General features: G+C 41.6%; 1 protein-coding gene across 2 annotated transcripts in view; it reads right to left on the reverse strand.

Moving 5' to 3' along the window:
* Pgant2 (polypeptide N-acetylgalactosaminyltransferase 2) overlaps positions 1–17,136 on the reverse strand; it is a 411,072-nt gene that overhangs the window by 161,156 nt on the left and 232,780 nt on the right. For both annotated transcript variants that reach the window (XM_070094694.1, XM_070094695.1), the window contains one exon: positions 127–225. In XM_070094694.1, the coding sequence (XP_069950795.1) occupies positions 127–225 (99 nt within the window). The remainder of the gene's footprint in view (positions 1–126; positions 226–17,136) is intronic.

A 17,136-nucleotide genomic window follows, 5' to 3' on the forward strand; every position in this document is an offset into this window, starting at 1 on the left:
AGATATAATATATTCATTGTGTTGTCTTTTAGTTTACTCATGGAGGGGAGCATGGAGAGAGGAATACCATGTGAGCAGGGAGAGGTGTGAGTATAACCAGGTGAGCCATAGGCCTAGGTGACTCACCTAACAACGGTGCGGAGGAGGGTGGAGCGAGCCTCGTTGTGGAAGGTGATGATGACGGAGGTCTGAGGTAAATCCACACGCCACTTCTTCTTGCGACACCTGCAACACAAAAACAACATCGTCAGCTAACACGAGACATCATCGTCAGCTAACGCAAAATACTACCTGTCAACATAAGACATCAGCTGTTCTGTTCTGTTCTTGATAATCGCCCGGCCCGGGCCTTTTCCAAGAGGTGACCCGGCGTTGGTTCCCTGTCGAGGGAGTGTCTCAGACCAATGTCTGCCATGGGAGGAAGTACAAGTACCTCCTCATCTTCTGGGACTAGCTGTCCCCAGGCCTAGCCCCGTACCCCTCCCCCAAGGGGTTCGGAGGGAGAAGCTAGGCACCTTGGGCTGCCACAAATCCCGCCCACACTGGGTTCGAAGGGTGTGGCAGCTGCACAGCAGCAGACGATGTCAGGAGGTGCAAAGGCAGCAAGCACTACAGGATGTTTTTGGAGTCACACCCCACCTTTGGGCATTAAGCCCGAGTGCCGAGGAAGGTCAAGAATGCCCCTTGCTGTGTATGTTGCTGCTGCTACTACACTTGCCCGTTGCATTCTGAGACATCGGCTGACAAACATCTTTCGCTAATACAACACATCATCAGATAACACAAGACATCTTCAGCTAACACAAGACATGATGAAGGCAGTCTCTTAGGCTATAGCTCACCACATGTGCATAACAATCACGCTAGACCATCTTTTAAGATAACCTTCATACAACTACCTTATGAGTGCCACGTATTCTCTCTACATACAGCTACCTCACGAGTGCCACGTACTTTCTACATACAGCTACCTCACGAGTGCCACGTACTCTCTACATACAGCCACCTCATGAATGCCACGTACTCTACATATAAATATCTCATGAGTGCCACGTACTCTACATATAAATATCTCATGAGTGCCACGTACTCTACATATAAATATCTCATGAATGCCACGTACTCTACATATAAATATCTCATGAGTGCCACGTACTCTACATATAAATATCTCATGAGTGCTACGTACTCTACATATAAATATCTCATGAATGCCACGTACTCTACATATAAATATCTCATGAATGCCACGTACTCTACATATAAATATCTCATGAGTGCCACGTACTCTACATATAAATATCTCATGAGTGCCACGTACTCTACATATAAATATCTCATGAATGCCACGTACTCTACATATAAATATCTCATGAGTGCCACGTACTCTACATATAAATATCTCATGAGTGCCACGTACTCTACATATAAATATCTCATGAGTGCCACGTACTCTACATATAAATATCTCATGAATGCCACGTACTCTACATATAAATATCTCATGAATGCCACGTACTCTACATATAAATATCTCATGAGTGCTACGTACTCTACATATAAATATCTCATGAGTGCTACGTACTCTACATATAAATATCTCATGAGTGCCACGTACTCTACATATAAATATCTCATGAGTGCTACGTACTCTACATATAAATATCTCATGAGTGCCACGTACTCTACATATAAATATCTCATGAGTGCCACGTACTCTACATATAAATATCTCATGAATGCCACGTACTCTACATATAAATATCTCATGAATGCCACGTACTCTACATATAAATATCTCATGAATGCCACGTACTCTACATATAAATATCTCATGAGTGCCACGTACTCTACATATAAATATCTCATGAGTGCCACGTACTCTACATATAAATATCTCATGAGTGCTACGTACTCACAGATAAACCGCCATCAATAATTTCTCTAAACATTTTAACAGGAATCACAAAAAAAATATATAAAGCAAGTAGTTCTTTGGCAGTGTTGTAATTTAGGATGCACAATATATTCTAAACAACTGCTGCATCTTTGTTTTACACACCTGAAGCAAGCCAATATGTCTGGATTTATTTTACAAAAGAAAAAATCTTGTTCTTTTTTACCCATATGGTTCAACTTACCAATAACTCATTTACCAATAACATCCCTTCTCCTTGTGTCACTTAAAAAAATACAAAGTCCTGAACTAATTGAAGTTCTGAACTAAATGAAGTTCTGGAATTTGCGAGGAGAGGATCGAACCTCCACCACTCCTTATGCTGACTGATCCACACGGGTTTAGTTCTTGAAGTACGTTATAATTACAGGGACCATCTGCTAGAAAAATGACAGGATGGATAATGAGAACCTTCAAAACTAGGGAGGCCAAGCCCATGATGACACTCTTCAGGTCACTAGTTCTATCTAGGCTGGAATATTGCTGCACACTAACAGCACCTTTCAAGGCAGGTGAAATTGCTGACCTAGAAAATGTACAGAGAACCTTCACGGCGCGCATAACGGAGATAAAACACCTCAATTACTGGGAGCGCTTGAGGTTCCTGAACCTGTATTCCCTGGAACGCAGGCGGGAGAGATACATGATTATATACACCTGGAAAATCCTAGAGGGACTAGTACCGAACTTGCACACGAAAATCACTCACTACGAAAGCAAAAGACTTGGCAAACGATGCAACATCCCCCCAATGAAAAGCAGGGGTGTCACTAGCACGTTAAGAGACCATACAATAAGTGTCAGGGGCCCGAGACTGTTCAACTGCCTCCCACCAATACATAAGGGGGATTACCAACAGACCCCTGGCAGTCTTCAAGCTGGCACTAGACAAGCACCTAAAGTCGGTTCCTGATCAGCCGGGCTGTGGCTCGTACGTTGGTTTGCGTGCAGCCAGCAGTAACAGCCTGGTTGATCAGGCTCTGATCCACCAGGAGGCCTGGTCACAGACCGGGCCGCGGGGGCGTTGACCCCCGGAACTCTCTCCAGGTAAACTCCAGGTAAAACCATCGTCCCCGTGGCCTACTCTCCGACTAGACCATACAGCTGACACACAGCTCTATGCCTGCAACTCACACTGTACAGTCATATAACTATATTCTGTTTGAAGTAAATTCCTTTATATTTTAGGAGAGTTATTGAAAGGCCAGACATCTTTACATTAAATGGTTGTCTTCTTTTACACAGTCTGTCGTACCTCCCAATCTGGTAATGAATAATTACAGCTCGTAGATTTCGTTTCTTTTCAATGTCTTTGAATTCATTTGTACCTTAATTCCCGCATCTTCCTTGAATGTCTGTCGCTTTTCAGTCTTGAAATCTTCGTTTCTTTTGAGAGTGGTGAAGAATGTGATGGTGGTAATGACATGTAATGATGATGGTGGTGGGGATACATGATGGTAGTGGTGATGATGGCACGTGACAGTTGGTGCTGGAGACGTGATGCTTATTGCATCTAAAGTATGCTGGGCTGCAGACTCCTCGAAGCTCTCACAGACAACCCATTCAAAGATAAAAATCGTTTCGTTTTCTTATCGTGATGGAAGAAGACAAATTAGATTTGTCTTTTTGGTAGGTTTGCAGCACATGTTTAGTCTGAGTTATCGGTGTATTTTGTATCTTCTGTGTGACTTGATAAAGAACTTAAGAGATTGAAACACGTTCAATATATATTTATTCTGGAAAGTATTGTACCTGCCTGGTGTTGACGTTGGAATAATTCTATAAGCTAGATAACACAATCTGACTTTGTTCTGTCATTTTTCTCGTCTTTTTTTACGTAGAGAGGTCGGTTTATGTTGGATACCTCAAGCACTGCTGCTCTGTTTACGAGTTACATTGTAGACTTTGTTGTGTTTGACTAGTTTACTCTTGTGATCAGTCGCAACATAACACACGCACGGTCTCTCACACATACACTAGACACAGGAGTTGCAACACAGCCACTACAAACACAAGACGGTAGTAAAACATGAAAAATTACATACACACACACAGATAGTCACATGTACACACACCAACCATACAACTTCAGCAAAAATTCGGTAATTAACCCAAGAACTGCATTCGGGGACCTTAAAAGGAAATTTAATTCATTATACAGCATGGAGCACGCATCTGATTAAACATGTTAAGAATTTTTTTTTTATGATTCTATAAATCATTCCAGCCCATCCCACACCTATCCAACCCATTCCCACACTAATCCAACTCACATATCCATCAAACTCACTCCCACACCCCTCAAACTCACTCCCACACCTATCAAACTCACTCCCACACTCATCCACCTCACACCACACCCATCAGACTTACTCCCACACCCATTGACCTCACGCCACACTCATCAAACTCATTCCCACACCCATCAAACTCACTCCCACACCCATCAAACTCATTCCCACACTCATCCACCTCACATCACACCCATCAAACTCATTCCCACACTCATCCACCTCACACCACACCCATCAATTTCACTCCCACACTCATCCACCTCACACCATACCCATCAAACTCGCTTCCACACCCATCAAACTCACTCCTATACCCTTCAAACTCAATCCCACACCCATCCACCTCACTCCCGCACCCAAGCAACTCTCATTTTTCAACCCTCAACCTCTGTCCTACTGGCCCATCTCTCCTGATTGATGAACTGGTTAGTCAGGCTCTGTGATGGTTCCATGACGTTCCCTGATGTATACACCATACCACCAGGGAGAAGCAGGTCGTACTGGATAGTGATGAATGACGTAGCTGGTTCTTGACGCACAACAAACAGTTGCCAAGTTCCTGACGAACCAAAAACAGTTGTTGGGTTTCTGAAGTATGCACACAAACAATTACTAGGCTCCTGACGTATCACAAACAGTTGTTAGGTTCCTGAAGTATGTACACAAACAATTACTAGGCTCCTGACGTATCACAAACAGTTGTTAGGTTCCTGAAGTATGTACACAAACAATTACTAGGCTCCTGACGTATCACAAACAGGTTAACGTTTACACAGCACATCTCTGCTTAACTGGGTCACCAAGTAATCTAATTCTCGATATAATTCAACACTATAAAACTTAAGAATTAGTGGTTTATCAGACTCATTGGTTTAACGGTAGTGGTTTAAACCAAGGGAATAAACGAAGTCAGATATTTAAGATATAAAGGGATAAAGAAATACGGGTTAACTCACTGGTTTAAAAATATAGGATACGTGGTAAGTGGTCAAGTACTGCACCTTAGTGTTCAGAAGGATTTAAGATAAACTGCTGGCAAGGTCAGTGTTAGCAGGAGAGGCGGTGCTGGCAAGGTCAGTGTTGGCAGGAGAGGCGGTGCTGGCAAGGTCAGTGCTGGCAGGAGAGGTGATGCTGGCAAGGTCAGTGTTGGCAGGAGAGTTGGTGCTGGCAAGGTCAGTGTTGGCAGGAGAGGCGGTGCTGGCAAGGTCAGTGTTGGCAGGAGAGTTGGTGCTGGCAAGGTCAGTGATGGCAGAAGAGTTGGTGCTGGCAAGGTCAGTGTTAGCAGGAGAGTTGGTGCTGCCATGGCCAGTGTTGGCAGGAGAGTTGGTGCTGGCAAGGTCAGTGTTGGCAGGAGAGTTGGTGCTGGCAAGGCCAATGTTGGCAGGAGAGTTGGCGCTGGCAAGGTCAGTGTTGGCAGGAGAGGTGGTGATGGCAATGTCGGTACTGGCAAGAGAGGTAGTGCTGGCAAGGACACTGTTGGCAGGAGAGTTGGTGCTGGCAATGTCAGTGTTGGCAGGAGAGGTAGTGCTGGCAAGGTCACGGTTGGCAGGAGAGTTGGTGCTGGCAATGTCAGTGTTGGCAGGAGAGGTAGTGCTGGCAAGGTCGGTGTTCGCAGGAGAGGGGTGTTGCTGGCAAGGTAGGTATTGGCAGAAGTGGTGCTGGCAAGGTCAGTGTTGGAGAGTTGGTGCTGGCAAGGTCAGTGTTGGAAGGAGAGTTGGTGCTGGCAAGGTCAGTGATGGCAGGAAAGGTGGTGCTGGCAAAGTCTGTGTTGGTAGGAGAGGTGGAAGAGAAGTGCTGGTAACGTCAGTGATGGCAGGAGAGGTGGAAGAGAAGTGCTGGTAAGGTCAGTGATGGCAGGGGAGGTGGAAGAGAAGTGCTGGTAAGGTCAGTGATGGCAGGGGAGGTGGAAGAGAAGTGCTGGTAAGGTCAGTGATGGCAGGGGAGGTGGAAGAGAAGTGCTGGTAAGGTCAGTGATGGCAGGGGAGGTGGAAGAGAAGTGCTGGTAAGGTCAGTGATGGCAGGGGAGGTGGAAGAGAAGTGCTGGGAAGGTCAGTGATGGCAGGGGAGGTGGAAGGGATGAAGCGTAAACTAGGCAGCCGACTATCAATAAACTCGTGTGGTAGTTTATGAGCGGGTGTGTTTACCAAGCGTCGGAGCAGCAACCTCCACCATTACCCTTCAACAATGATCATCTCATACGTCAACATTTTGTAATTGTAGCTATTATTCTCTCCATGTGTAGTGTCCAGCTGCGTCTCTTCTTTCCTCACTCCTCCAAGTTCATTTCTCCTCTCCGGCGGAAGATCAACGTAAGGGATCCGGCGGGTGGTCAGTGGTCAGTCGTCACGTGAGGTCACAGACCCTGAGCTGCTTTGGGGATTAGCGTGGACGGTTACAAAGCATGGCTTGCTTCTGCAGTGTTTTAAAAACTGAGTTTGGAGAGTTGAAGGAGGAGGTCTTGCTTCTCCAGGAGGAGATTAGGAGGCTGAAGGTCCACCTCAATGGGCCTGGGAGAGAGTGTGAGGTGGTTGGAGATGTGGGGAATGAGGCTTCTAGCAGTGAGGTGCAGTCTGTCTCTCACTGTGAGGAGGCTGTAGGTGGGGAGGTAGCAACGGGTACCAGCAGTGAGGTGCAGCCCAGCACCTGCTACAAGTGGCGAGTTGTTCACAGTAATGGGAGGCGCATCAGAGTAAGGAAAGTTAAGAGTGAAGATCTGAAGGTAGGAAATCGCTTCTCTGTTCTCCAGGATGAATGTACTTCAGTGGCCAGTGAAGGTAAGGGTACTACTGCCCCTGCTAATGAAGGTAAGCGCATTCTTGTGGTTGGTGACTCTCAGGTAAGATATGTTGACCGTGCTTTTTGTAATAGGAATAAGAAGATGAGAGATAGAGTGTGCTTCCCTGGAGCTGGTGTTGGGGACATTGTCAACAGACTGGATAATATCATGTCAGGTAATGGGAACAAGCCCATTATCTGTCTCAGTGCTGGTGGAAATGATATTGGGAAGGGTAGGAGAGAAGAGCTGCTAGATAAGTACAGGTCAGCTATAGATTTCATTAAGTCTAAGGGAGGGATCCCAATCATATGTAGCATCTTGCCTAGAAGGGGAGTAGGAAATGAATGGTTGTCTAGGGCAATTGGTGTAAATTGCTGGCTAGACAGATACTGCAAGGAACTTGCAATCCCATTCATTGACAACTGGAACAACTTTTATGGCAAACATGATATGTATGCAAGGGATGGGGTTCATCTCTCTGGGGCAGGGGTGGTAGCACTTGCAGACTCGATTGAGAAGGCCATTGGTGAAATGCCTATGATTTTAAACTGATGGAAGATAGAGGTATGGGTGTGTGTGGGAAACAAGCAGGTTGCAACACTAGGGTTGGAAACAGTAAATGTATAAAAGGCATTCAGCATGAAGTTATAAATAAAGACAATAGAACAGGTCAGAAAACAAAGGGGGACAGCAGAGGGCAGCAAGGGACTAGCTCCCTTAAGGTTTACTATACTAATAGCAGGAGTGTTAGAAATAAGATAGATGAGCTAAGATTAATTGCAAGTGCAGGAAACATAGATATTATTGCTATAACAGAGACCTGGCTCAATCTGAAAGATAGAGAGATGCCATCTGAATGTCACATACAAGGCTATAAATTATTCCACACTGACAGGGTCAACAGGAAAGGTGGTGGAGTAGCGATGTATGTCAGAGACAATTTAAATTGTTGTGTTAGACAAGATATTAAATTAGAAGCGTCAGCCACTGAATCTGTTTGGTTACAGCTTCTCGAGGGCCGAGAAAAACTAATTTTGGGTGTGATTTACAGGGCCCCAAATCTTGATAGGGAGTGCAGTAAACTTCTATGGGACGAAATTCGTAAGGCATCTACATACGAAAATGTTGTGCTAATGGGAGATTTCAACTATAGACAGATTGACTGGAGCAATTTGACAGGAAATTTAGAGTCGGGTGACTTTCTTGATACGATCCAGGATTGTTTTTTAAAACAGTTTGTGACAGAGCCAACTAGGGGAAATAACCTCCTTGACTTGGTTCTTGCCAGTAGGGAAACACTAATTAATAATCTTGAGGTTAATGATGAGCTTGGGGAGAGTGATCACAAATCACTCAGTTTTAACATATCATGGAATTCCCCTAATAATGGCAATCAAGTCTCCGTCCCTGACTTTCGCTTGGCTGATTTCATAGGACTGAAAAATTACTTAGGTGGGCTGAACTGGAATGACCTGACTAGGGGTCAGGTAGGTGGTGATGGTTGCCGATATGATGCTTTCCAGGGCATAGTTCTAGCTGCTCAGTCAAATTATGTTCCAAATAGGGAAATCAGATCAAACAAAAATGATCCTAAATGGATGAACAATAGATTAAAATATCTGATTGGTCAAAAGAGAGGCATATATAGGCAAATCAAAAGAGGAGAGGGGCAATTAAGAAATCGATATATTCAGTTAAAGAGAGAAATAAAAAAGGGAATTAGAAAAGCAAAAAGAGATTATGAGGTTAAAGTTGCAAGAGAATCGAAGACTAACCCAAAAGGATTCTTTCAGGTATACAGAAGTAAGATCAGGGACAAGATAGGCCCACTCAAAAGTTCCTCGGGTCAGCTCACTGACAGTGATAAGGAAATGTGTAGAATTTTTAACACATACTTCCTCTCAGTTTTTACACAGGAGGATACCAGTGATATTCCAGTAATGATAAATTATGTAGAACAGGACGATAATAAACTGTGCACTATTAGGGTCACAAGTGACATGGTCCTTAGGCAAATAGATAAATTAAAACCTAACAAATCCCCAGGCCCTGATGAACTGTATGCAAGGGTTCTAAAGGAATGTAAAGAGGAGCTTAGCACACCTTTGGCTAATCTTTTCAACATATCACTACAAACTGGCATGGTGCCAGATAAGTGGAAAATGGCAAATGTGATACCTATTTTCAAAACAGGTGACAGGTCCTTAGCTTCGAACTATAGACCAATAAGCCTAACCTCCATAGTGGGAAAATTTATGGAATCAATAATTGCCGAGGCAGTTCGTAGCCACCTTGAAAAGCATAAATTAATCAACGAATCTCAGCATGGTTTTACAAAGGGACGTTCCTGCCTTACGAATTTATTAACTTTTTTCACTAAGGTATTTGAGGAGGTAGATCATGGTAACGAATATGATATTGTGTATATGGACTTCAGTAAGGCTTTTGACAGGGTCCCACATCAGAGACTATTGAGGAAAATTAAAGCACATGGAATAGGAGGAGAAATTTTTTCCTGGATAGAGGCATGGTTGACAAATAGGCAGCAGAGAGTTTGCATAAATGGGGAGAAATCAGAGTGGGGAAGCGTCACGAGCGGTGTTCCACAGGGGTCAGTGTTGGGCCCCCTGCTGTTCACAATCTACATAAACGACATAGATGAGGGCATAAAGAGCGACATCGGCAAGTTTGCCGATGACACCAAAATAGGCCGTCGAATTCATTCTGACGAGGACATTCGAGCACTCCAGGAAGATTTGAATAGACTGATGCAGTGGTCGGAGAAGTGGCAGATGCAGTTTAATATAGACAAATGCAAAGTTCTAAATGTTGGACAGGACAATAACCATGCCACATATAAACTAAATAATGTAGATCTTAATATTACGGATTGCGAAAAAGATTTAGGAGTTCTGGTTAGCAGTAATCTGAAACCAAGACAACAGTGCATAAGTGTTCGCAATAAAGCTAATAGAATCCTTGGCTTCATATCAAGAAGCATAAATAATAGGAGTCCTCAGGTTGTTCTTCAACTCTATACATCCTTGGTTAGGCCTCATTTAGATTATGCTGCACAGTTTTGGTCACCGTATTACAGAATGGATATAAATTCTCTGGAAAATGTACAAAGGAGGATGACAAAGATGATCCCATGTATCAGAAACCTTCCCTATGAGGATAGACTAAGGGCCCTGAAACTGCACTCTCTAGAAAGACGTAGAATTAGGGGGGATATGATTGAGGTTTATAAGTGGAAGACAGGAATAAATAAAGGGGATGTAAATAGTGTGCTGATAATATCTAGCCTAGACAGGACTCGCAGCAATGGTTTTAAGTTGGAAAAATTCAGATTCAGGAGGGATATAGGAAAGTACTGGTTTGGTAATAGAGTTGTGGATGAGTGGAACAAACTCCCAAGTACCGTTATAGAGGCCAGAACGTTGTGTAGCTTTAAAAATAGGTTGGATAAATACATGAGTAGATGTGGGTGGGTGTGAGTTAGACCTGATAGCTTGTGCTAACGGGTCGGTTGCCGTGTTCCTCCCTTGAGTCAATGTGACCTGACCTGACTAGGTTGGGTGCATTGGCTTAAGCCGGTAGGGACTTGGACCTGCCTCGCATGGGCCAGTAGGCCTTCTGCAGTGTTCCTTCGTTCTTGTGTTCTTGTGTTCTTGTGTAATCATGTTCGGAAAATGATGGAACATCAAAGTGTTGAAAACATGTCAGTGGTCGAAAACATCTTATATACAGAAGACAAAGACAGGAAATGAGTTGATCAGTATATTTCGATCTCAGTCTGAGATCATCATCATCATGTGAGATAAGGATCCGTCTGTCTCCTCTAGCTCTATTCTAAGAATCAATTCCAGAAGTACACGGCCTTGTGGTTAACCAAGGGATTATATTTCTCCAGAGTTTTTAAAGGATGAGCAGAGGTGTGAGCGAGATGGTGAGGGAGGGGTAAGGTACGGTTCCAGGTGATTCTGCACCAGTGAATCCTTGAGGATGGAAGGAGATGCAGGATCCCAGGATATCCCTTCCACTTTTCCCAGTGAATCAGCTCCTGGAAAGATTGGAAAGGAAAGGAAGGGAAAGGAGATAGATAGATAGAGAGAGAGAGAGGGGGGGGGGGAAAGAGAGAGAGAGAGACTTTGAACTTTAACTATACAGTTGTAACTCGAACCTGTGTTCTTGAAGGTGATATAATTACGAGCTTGTGTACAAGCCTTAAATGTCTTTAAAATATATCAAAACATCAACATCACCTCAGAGCAGAGGTAAAACTGCTCACGATTCTAAGCTGATAACCAATAAGTGCTATTTTCTTCATCAATGCAAAATGATAAAAACTTTTCTGAAATAAATTAAAACCTAAAAAAAATATTAAAACAAATGTGAATTAGGTTAAGTATTTATAAAAAAAACAAACCAGGCATCTATCTGGGTTCTCATGACTTCCGACTAAGAGAGGGCTTCAGGTTTAAGAGTGCCAGTGAATGGGAGTCGTGTAAACAAAGCCGTGAGAAGTTTGTTGTGGTGAAAGAGTTCTGAATGACCTCGTAGGGCAGAGCGCTCTGTAAACATTACAGTTTCCTGCCTTTATTCAACAAAATATACCGAGGATACCTGTGAGGACCATTAAGCCAGAGTGACAGTTCTTGGAGTGAATACAAATACTACACTGACAAAAGTACGGAGCGGTAAGTGTGTGTCTCATTCTTAGTTCCCTTAATCGCTCACTTTCATCTGGATGAAGACACCATGATTTTAAAGGGCTCTCGATCTAATAAAAGGAGCTACCCTTCACTTCCTTGAATCAAACATGATTAGCTTCCTCGTGAAGAGAATAATAATAACGAGGATGGACAAATGCATAAGTCTACTGAAAACTATTTCTCAAGTTGGTTGAGCAACTTGCTGAGAAGACGTAGCAGGCGAGGTATCTAGACAGTGGCAACACATTACACCACAAACAACGAAGCTGACACACACATTCACGAACACACACAAAAAAAAAGCATTGAAAGCAAATGGGGTAAAGACCAGGTCAACATCATATAAAATACAGGCATAATTAAACCAAATGAGGATAGAGAAATGGAAAATGAACCAAGAGAACAAGTACCATAAGATAAGGGAATGCTAGATATTGAAACAACAAAACAAGACAAGATCAAAGATAATGGCACCTTCACAGAAATCACAAAAGGAGTCAACCTAAGGCAAAAATTTGTAAATATTATAGCAGGAGGTTGTGCAGATATGAAAATGTGGGAACAATAAAAGGAAAGCAAAGTATACATATATGGCCACACTGCAGGAACCACATGAATATGCTAAGAACGATGACACTGCCACTCTGGAGCTGAGTGTTCACTCTATAGTCTATACTATTCAGCAATGTGCAAATCTTTATTCAAGGAAAGACACTGTTATAATCTAGGATGGCTAGATTTCCATGTGAAAGGGAGTTGAATGGTCCTCACGGGATTAACGCTTTTCAAACACACACACACACACACACAGGAGCCAGGAGCTGAGTCTCGACCCCAGCAACCACAATTAGGTGAGTTAGGTGAGTACACACACACACAGGAGAGTACACAAACATACACGCACTCACACTATCGAAAAGTGCCTTTGACAATAATTAACTAACGCAACACACCAAGTAATGAGTAATAACATTATCATCTCACAAAAATTAAGTCATTTAATATTTAACCTTCCTGTGTTATTTAGTACCCATTGTGCGATGAACATTCCCTTAAACACGTTGAACATAGTAAATACAAATGTATAATTAAAACATACATAATTACACACACACACTCACAGGTACACGCACGCATGCACATACACACATATACACAGACACAGACACAGACACACACACACACACACAAGGTGGACAAAGACAGGATGTTCCAGAGATTGGACACAGTAACAAGGGGACACAGTTGGAAGTTGAAGACACAGATGAATCACAGGGATGTTAGGAAGTATTTCTTCAGCCACAGAGTAGTCAGTAAGTGGAATAGTTTGGGAAGCGATGTAGTGGAGGCAGGATCCATACATAGCTTTAAGCAGAGGTTTGATAAAGCTCACGGTTCAGGGAGAGTGACCTAGTAGCGATCAGTGAAGAGGCGGGGCCAGGAGCTCGGACTCGACCCCTGCAACCTCAACTAGGCGAGTACAACTAGGCGAGTACACACACACACACGCACTGATTGTGACTCGACCCCTGCAACCACAACTAGGTGAGTATACACACACACACACACTAAAGTTAACTTCTTTAATCTGAGGAGGTAAGATCACAATATACAAAATACTCAAAGGTATAAATATGGTAAAGAGACTGAAATATAGAGAACAATGGCAGAAAGATAGAAACTAAGTATATAAATGAACCTTAACCAAACTATACAAAGTTCTTCACAGAGGTAATGAAGGAGCACCCCTAATAATTATTAATAAATAAAATCTTTATTTTTTATTGAACATAAAAATTTACAATACATTTAGTTAGTTTTGATACAATTATAGTAAAAAGAGAATTTGATAAAACAGAACGTCAAAAAGAAAATATTAGGCACAGCATTTCAGCAAACTAATCCTTCTTAATTCTTGTCCTAGTTCATAAATTTAAGCAATTACAGATAATTTACATTGAATTTTTATCACATTAATTATGTGCACAGCATCTAATTTTAGGAAATTACTGATAATTTACGCTGAATTTATATGAGATCAATGAGGTGCATTTTATGGAGTGGTAAAATTAAAGTGGTGACAGTACCCCACCAGTATTTACAGACATTTCCTGGACATAAGTAAAATTTCACAGACGTTTTTAACAATGTTATTAAAGCTGTTGGACGACAGAAAACTTTTAGCATTTTCAGGCAATTAAGCTCTATATTTTTGGTCCTTATATCTGCATGGAGATTCTAAACTTGTTGAGTCGTAAAAGTGGTATAACTAAGAGATACTTGTTCCTTGTATTGTCGTAGGGGTTCGGGAGGAGATAAGATGGTTGAAGGTAAACACAGTTGTGGATGGTAACACTGTATATTGTCATACTGTGGTAAGAGAAGGGCCCGCCTGCCGTGTTACTGCCTGCTTGTATGTCTAAGCGTGGAGTGAGGGCGAGGCAGAGCGTCTCACTCCCTATGCTGCATCCCGTGACGTTATACAGTCACTAGACCTAAGGATCTTCTATATAAACACATGTAAAGGAGGATCAGCAACTATGCTGACAGTATTGTGTTCATGTGTTTTCTTGCAACTCTCCAATAAGAATTTAAACTCTGGCTTAGTTTTTATATTGAGTGTCCTGTAAACATGGTGCGTACAGTAGCAAGTGTGAATATTTTGTATGCTAAGTAAATTTAAGCTTTTGAAAAGTGGAAGGAGCTTTGCCTGGTACCTGCATGACTGATAATTTTATGATCAAGTCCCCAGCAATTAAGTGATGTTTGTTTAATTTATTGTTGATGGTTAAGTCCTTAAGGAATTCGAAATTGGTTGTGGTATGTGATGACCTGTCAATAGCTCCTCTTGTAAAAGAGATTTTAATGTTCGTGGTTGCAAATTGTGCAACTAAGTATTCCTAGAGTTCATTTCTGGTGCAGGTCGACTGAATACATTTCATTTCATTAATGTAGTAGACTGCTGTTTCCCTGCACTTTTGATCAAGTCTAAAATTGTATATGACAGTGAACACTGGTTAGTTATACCGTAGATATCTGTGGTGATGTGAATGAGCCAGCTTTACAATTAATGTTTGTTTTGCCTATACTAAACATATAGTAGGAGTGCAGTGATGTCAACATAGTGTTTACAGTCTTGGTCCAAAGGTAATTATTATACAGAGCACAGAGTCCAGTACTGAATCAAACATAATGTTCATAAATTTACAGTGTTGTACAATAATGTAACAAAGATACAGTTTGAGTCCAGAAATTCAATAAAAATAATACTGATGTAATGTTAGTGTTAATACTGTACTAATAACTGAGGTAGTAATGTTATTTAAGACAATGCAATAGTATTATAATGGGAATTATTAAACTTAAGATATAGAGCTTGCTACAATGAAATAAAGTAAAATATACAACAAAGAAAAAATAAATGACAGTAAAATATTAAATTACACTAAGTTTGAGGTAGTAATATTACTCTCAAAATAATGATTCTACGAAGTACACAGGTTTTACATAAAGGTTTAACAGACAGAAGTGCAGACGGCATTTATAGAATTTTCTGTAAACCAAATACAAAAATAAAAATCTGGAAATGTACAGTTGAATTTTCAGTCCAGAAGAATTGTATATAAAGTGGGATTTACGAGACTCAGGATTAAAATTAAATGGATGAAATAAAATAAAGAAATATAAAGTAAAATTTTATGAGTAAAATATAAATAAAAAACGTAATTATTGAAACTTAAGAGGAAAATTACGAAATAGTTGAGACGAGAAATATACAATATATATATACACACACACACACATATATATATATATATATATATATATATATATATATATATATATATATATATATATATATATATATATATATATATATATATATATAAAATGTTGTGACACACTGGTGAAGCAGCACCACTAGTATGTCACACTGGTGAAGCAGCACCACTAGTATGTCACAGTGGTGAAGCAGCACCACTATAAAGATTCCCATATATTGCATAAGTGTCTCAATCTTCTATTTGTGTATTGTTCCACTCACTTATTGTTCATTTTTGTTCTTTCTTGATACTTATTGAAAGATTCGCGGTCCTAATTTACGATCGTTGAACCAGAGCGGTCATAGAAGGACTGAAAAGACAGAGAACATTTCCCGACACAAGACTCATTTCAGCAACACGTCATCCGCAACACATACAAGGAAGGAGTATGAAGTCAGGCCATACTGAAGAATCCCTTCCTTCATAGTCTAGATACTTCACTTGAATGATGATCGATGATGCGTGGAGGGTCCGATGCATGAGGCTGTTACCAGCTGGGGTAGCTTGCCGGGAAATAATCCAGTATGGATGTATCCAAGGTCGTGGAGGCTCCCTACAAATGTGTAAAGCAAACCTGTTCTGCAAATGTAGAGGCTACCCATAATAGCAGCAGTTATTTTTGTTTTTTCTTTTAATTAAGAGTTAATGTATTTGTAATTCACTTGTTGCCTACAACTGAGCTTTAGGAATAATTCATCGAGGTTCAGGTTTATAGCTATAATTTCTGAAAATGTATGTTAACCAACCGGAAAAAGCGGCTCACTGGAAATCATTTGTGGTGCAATAATCCAGAGTACATCACCAAAATACGTGTAATCACTGACGCTGGCAAGCTTTTTCTTCAACAATTTTATGATAAAAAAAAACACACCTACGCGGTTTTATATTTTTATCATCTCACTTATCTGCGGGACTACCTCAATCCCTCTACAGTAACAACTTTGAGGTGACAACTGAATTGTTGACTGTATTTTACAAAGCGTTAAGCCATTTGCTGGTTATTCAGCAAAAGGAGTGATGGACGCTCGATCTTCCGCCCGCTCATAGCAGCCTGGTTTCTGTTACGTTATAATTCGACTCCACACTTGGCGAAGCGTACGGGCTTACCAAGTCAACTGTTGTGGATCTCATCCTTGTAAAAACTTGCTATGCAAAATGAGTGTGAGAATCTCCGGTCCTGCTGGAAGGATTTATGTTTGGTAAATTGCATCTTCACACGTCGCTGTTGCTAATATTGATAATAGATAAGCAACAACATTCAAACCCCCGTTACATACCCCCATTTCTTCCTACTTTTCCCCATCTACGAGTGACCTGGGTGACGTGACGTTTGTAGCTTGAATTGGGTGGCGTGACCTGGATAGTTTGATAGCTTGACCTGGGTAGCATGATCTGGGTAGCGTGACATGGATGCTGGACGCGACACGAAGAGCAGGTTCAGGCTTACCACCACAGGTCAAAAGAAAAGAAGTAATTGTGGTGGGACTAGCGCTGCTGCATCGTTGTTTAAACACGCCATGACTGCTTCCTCACTCCTTGCTCCTTGCTGCCTTTGTTGCCTCCGGGAAAT

The sequence above is a fragment of the Cherax quadricarinatus genome, chromosome 47 (genome assembly GCF_038502225.1).
Source record: "Cherax quadricarinatus isolate ZL_2023a chromosome 47, ASM3850222v1, whole genome shotgun sequence".
NCBI classification, from domain to species: domain Eukaryota; kingdom Metazoa; phylum Arthropoda; class Malacostraca; order Decapoda; family Parastacidae; genus Cherax; species Cherax quadricarinatus.